This window comes from Pterocles gutturalis, unplaced genomic scaffold (assembly GCF_000699245.1).
Source record: "Pterocles gutturalis isolate BGI_N339 unplaced genomic scaffold, ASM69924v1 Scaffold52354, whole genome shotgun sequence".
Lineage (NCBI taxonomy): Eukaryota > Metazoa > Chordata > Aves > Pterocliformes > Pteroclidae > Pterocles > Pterocles gutturalis.
Genome location: NW_010130082.1, coordinates 735 through 6274, shown reverse-complemented (window position 1 = coordinate 6274; position 5540 = coordinate 735). Strand labels below are relative to the sequence as shown.

Here is a 5540-nt window from a genome sequence, read left to right as displayed (position 1 = left end):
ACTCCACTAGATACAGGCCTCCAACTACATCACCAGTAATAGAAACAACAATCAATGAGATCTTAAATTCTTCTGTTACTTTATCTATAGCACAACTCCTTACACTAGATCATTATTCTCAAGGTGTGAGTGCTATTATAGTCAGTTGACTCAGCATTTTAATCACTATAACTTTCCAAAAGCAAAACGCTGAAAGTACAAGAGACTTGGTACCAAGATTCAATATAACATCAGATCATCTTTTATTAATTTACTGATTTCTGTGACCTCGAGTTGCAAACTTTGCTACCAGTTGCCTTTCAAAAAGCAATAGTTTGGTATAAGACACAGGAAATGCATGTCTAGACAAGAAACCTAAATAATCAAGTTCTTGTACCTACCTGATTTCCATGAAGATCTAAAACATCAAGATTTTTTAGGTTCTCCAGATTTGAGATCTTCTTTATTCTGAAATATTTTAATTATGACATAAATTATTTTTCGTATTAGATAAAAAGTATCTTTCATTTTCCAGATAATACAAAGCTTGCCATTTGTTCCTGCCTACCAAGAGTAACGGAATAACAAAGCTCTGAATCATATTTAAAAAAAAAAAAAGGAACAAACAAATGAGTATGCCTTAGACAGTCAGAAAGGAAGGTGATAGTCCACAATATGATAGCAGCAGTATGTACATGGTTCTTCTAGGAATATGAAAAGGGAAGGAATATTTGCACCGCTAAAAAACAAAGTCAACAACCAACCTAACCAAATACCTAAATAACAAAAAAACAACATTATTGCTTGCAAGCAGCTAATTCCAAATCAGTTTTAAGAAAGACTATAGCAATACAGGCTGTTGAGAGTTTGTTAGAATAACACAGAATAAAAAACACCTGAAAGCCACTGGCCCTTTCTAGATAATACAGATCTCCAGATTTGGCAGCATTTCTTCTCCCACTGTACAACTTCAATGTCTTAAAACTTTGTCCTGTCCTGTTTTCTCAGATTCTGAACCTAGGTTATTATATACTCAGCAGCATCATCTACTGGCTGATGATATTAAACAATGTATATATTTGCTTCAAGAATAATCAAAGATCACATATAGATCAAGCTGAAAACAAGTTACTAGCAACTGTGCCTGATTTAGAACAATTTATGAGTATGTGTTGTCCTAACTGCCTCCAAACCATACTTCTACATAAACAAACTATACATCACTTCATGTAGTTACAGTTTGGAAAATAATTCCTTAAAGCACCTTAAAATTATCATTCCCATGCCCCAATATTTTGCTATGAACAAAATTAATCTCTACAGGTGAGGTTGTTAACGTAGAAGCTCTAAACTCTAGTAACACGCTGCACTACTGAAAGTTGACAGTTTCGAATACAGGCTGAACAACGATGCACATTCTTTGTAATCTGCACATAACTGAAGTTTGTTTACCAGTTCTTCCTTTACTGAATATAAAGAAAATAAGGAAACTAAACTAAATCAGAGCACAACCCTTAGATGCGTAAGAGATTCCACAGATACCTCTATTAAGTTACTAGAATTAAAGGCTATAGGATTTGAACTGTATTTTTAGAAAGTAATACAACTAGCAAGTTATACATTCCCTTCTGTTGGGAGATACAAGTAAGCAATACAATCCACGATCCACCTGTCTGATTTTTTCCCAGCTAAATACATCAGGCAGAAATACTTTTCCTAGGTTATACAGAATCAATATTTTACATGATGTGAAAAGATTCTACCTGTCACATAAATCTAAGAACACATATTTAATGGCCGATCAGAACAGATTAGACAGAAACACAAACTACTTCAGAGCTGTTGCTAAAACTTACAGAAGAAAGGAATTTTCTGAATAACACTACAACTAAAAACTGTGTGCTTCCTCAGTGGGATCCCCAACACCTAGCTAGTGTTAGGTTCCAACTCACTGGTCTCACAGCCAACATCATAATCTGAAAACTCTACAAGTAACAGAAACACTGATAGACCACAGTTGTTACACCATAGAAGTGGTAAGGTGCTTTAAATCCGTTTTATTATTTTTACCTGTTCTTTCCCAACAAAAGGACTCTTAGGGATCTCAGAGTTGAAAGCCCACTTATTTCCTCTATCTGATTATCATATAAATCTAAGAAAACAAGATGCTGCAGATTAGAAATATTTTGGATCCGGGTTATAAAGTTATGTTGGAAATTCAAAAGACGAAGATGATCTTCCCCATCAATAATTGGGCACACTGTCAGTTTTTGCCTGGAAGGAAAAAGAAACAAAAAACACACGTAAGTAACAAATTGGTCATCCACCTACTACTCACCTACTCTGACTGAGCCAATGAAGTATACTATCTTGATTAAGGTAATATTAAAGAAACTAGGCTTGCTAATTAAACGCTGTAAATAAGGCAGTAATTCCTTACTATAAAAAATTAGCATGAAAATACAGCAGAACTGCTTCCAAAATTCTCAGAAAGACTGTCCTCTTAATCAGAGATTTGCTTGTTACGTGGAAACTACATTGAAGTTTCATGTTGTGACCACATTAAAATTTCAGAGGCAGCCTCCCAATTTTTTTTTTCATCAAATACCAAATGAACAGCTTGTTCAGATCAGAATTCAAAGCATTCTATGTCTATGCCATTTTTCTTTGGTTTACAGAACTTTACATTTGAAATATAAATATATTAAATAGTAAGTGTTAATGTGAAAAGGACAAATGTATAGGAAATCATGCTGAAAATGGTTACTCTTACTTTAGGATTATTCCAGAAGAAATCATACTGGCCTGACAAAACTTTTCGGATTACATGAACCTTACTCCCACAAAAAAACCCCAAACAAACTACCCAAACAAAAAAAACCCAACACACCACCAACCAAAACACCCCACAAAACCACCCTACAATTAAATGTCTTTTAGATAAAACCTTTTTGTGTGTCTTGGTTAAGAAAAAAAAAGACCATTCTACAGTCAATGCATCAGATTAGAACGAAGGGAGACGTAGCCTCTTTTTATAGATTACTGCATGACCTTGCATTCGACTCTCAAGGTTTACAATGAAAAGTCCTAACCACCTTACATGACCGCTGTATGGATACTCTCATCACAAGGACACTCATGGAGAATTTATCTATGGGACACAGTTCTTCTCTCAAAAACACACACACACACACAATACAGAAAAAACAACAAAACCAAACCAACCACTCATACCATTGACCACAGGCATTACTACGATACTCATCACTTTAGACCATCAGACGCAAGAGTTGCAAGCCCTGGTGTGCGTACTCCATAAGCATCTCACCTTTCCAAAGTAAGTCTATCAGAGTTCAGAATTTTTTCTTCAGCAGTACGTTGCAATACAGGAAATGTTATTGATGAACTGCTCCCAAAATTTGTGCTATCTAGCAGAAAATCATACAGAGAATATATGAACTACCTCTTTGTAAAATAATTTCATTAACTACAGATTATAAAAGCAGAATTTTCATTCTTATTAAAAGGAGTTACACAGTATATGAAATTTCTCTCTTCAGTACTTTATCAGTTTTCTCTCCTGACATTTTCACAGGATTTTCACATCCTCTTTTCAAAGTACATCCATTTGTTTTGTTTCTGAGAGATAAATTTTAACAATTTGTTGTAAGCAGGTATTTTTTAGATGCTTTTATTTTGATTAGAAATATCCAATGATGTTTTAAGGTAAGGTTGTATAACTGTTTCACAGTTTCAGTATCTGAATTTAAAGAAGATATAATCTAATTTAAGATGAATTTAAAGACACAGGTCAAGTAGATGTTGATAGAACTAGAAACTAAAACACCAAAACATTGAAACAGTCCCACTGAGCCACAAACAAATGCAATGTCTTTTAAAAGTAAATGCATGCAGTATCCAGTAATCACTGTATTATATTTCACTTCATTGTCAAGAAGGAAACAGGCAGCCCTTTAAAACATATTTACAAAGCTATCCATCTTTACCCATTTTGTTAATATAAGGGGGAAGAGGGAGGATGACTAAAAATACCTGCAAAATAAATCAACAAATACCTTCTGCAAGCTTTGGCTTACTTTGAGAATGATCAACTATAAAACATTGGTCAAAAATAAATCATAGAATCATTTAGGTTGGAAAAGACCTTTAAGGTCACATAGTCCAATCACAAAATCATCATTATGCATACTGCCACAAGAATATAGGCTCAACTTCTGTGTGTTTGCCCCTTTTTTTTTATTTCCTTCAAATAAATCAAGTATGTTAACAGGAAAAACATTGATTCGTCAATAAACAAAGATTATTTGCTTTACTACTACAGAGAGTTCATTGTTGTCTAAAGTACGCTATTCAAATAGATATCTACGTAAAGTAAAACAATTTGTTGTTCAATTTAGAAACTTTTCAGTGCCACTCTCTAGCTTTTTATCACTAGCTACTGTAGCAAACCATTATAACAACCAACATTCTCTATGTATCCTTCAAAGGAAAAAAACTGAAGAAACAGAACAATCATTGATATCAAAAATAATCAGTTAATGTTGTTGCCAAAGTCGTTAGTTGTGTCTCCAGCATTTAAGCAATAAACATAAGACCAGAAACTTAAAAATCAGTCTCAAACATGACATGACGGCAGTACAGTGACTTTTTTCTTCTAAAGTCATCCTCCTAAAGACGTGTGTGAAGGCTGCCCTTGTGTTAAAGAAAGGTATATAAAAGGCCTATATTTAAAAGCCTATATTATATTTTTGAAAATATTTCTAGTGTTTTCCTGACAATGATCTATTAACCTCTCATAATACCTGAGGGGAACAGTAGGCAACACTTGCTATTCAGTCATATATTATGACAGTCAGAAAAAGCACATCTTACAGGTCATAACTTTTCAGTAAGACACAGAGTTTAAAAAAAAAAAAAAAGAGCACAACAAGTTTTCACTGTTACCTGAAGCATGTGAACTAATACTGTGGCTGCTTTGTCGGGATCTGGATTTTATAGGTGTGTGAATAGAAGACTCGCCAAATCCTGATAAAGAACCTGTATTCTGCTTCAACTCCAAACCAGAAAGCTCTGTCAGACTGGATGGTACTGGAAAATATATCTGCTTATTACGCACCAAAGGACTTAATACTCTTTGGTCTCCTGTGGGGAGAACAAAACCAACCTGCAGACTTAAATTTACCCCATAAAAAGTTGTATAATATTGCTAAAAATCAATCCATTCTGAAGAGCTGTTGGTCTTTATTTTTTACTAGAATGAATAAAAATTGCCATAATAATTAAACTGATTCCTGTCCTAATCACTGCTTTTATACGACAGGCAAGCAGCTACAGTGGAGCAAGAAGTCATGTATTTCAAGGCTCTTCCAGGCTTCACCAGTTAGCAGTGGTATCACCAAACACCTTGCTTTTCAAAGCCAAAAGCACATAAGCACAATAGGAAAACTCTCTCTTTGTACCAGGGTTCCAAATTAGAAACAAAGTTTGTCTAAATACGTTAAAATATTAAACATCCAATAAAATGTTACAGTAGGGAATTG

General features: G+C 34.2%; 1 protein-coding gene across 1 annotated transcript; it reads right to left on the bottom strand.

The window, feature by feature from the left end:
- Positions 1 to 380: 380 nt before the first annotated feature.
- Positions 381 to 5142, bottom strand: LOC104466602 (leucine-rich repeat-containing protein 49-like; the record flags this gene model as incomplete). Its single annotated transcript, XM_010080087.1, has 4 exons — positions 381 to 447; positions 2050 to 2253; positions 3308 to 3407; positions 4945 to 5142. Coding segments are annotated over 4 exons (569 nt in total), but the record flags the coding sequence as incomplete, so codon positions are not given.
- Positions 5143 to 5540: the final 398 nt, after the last annotated feature.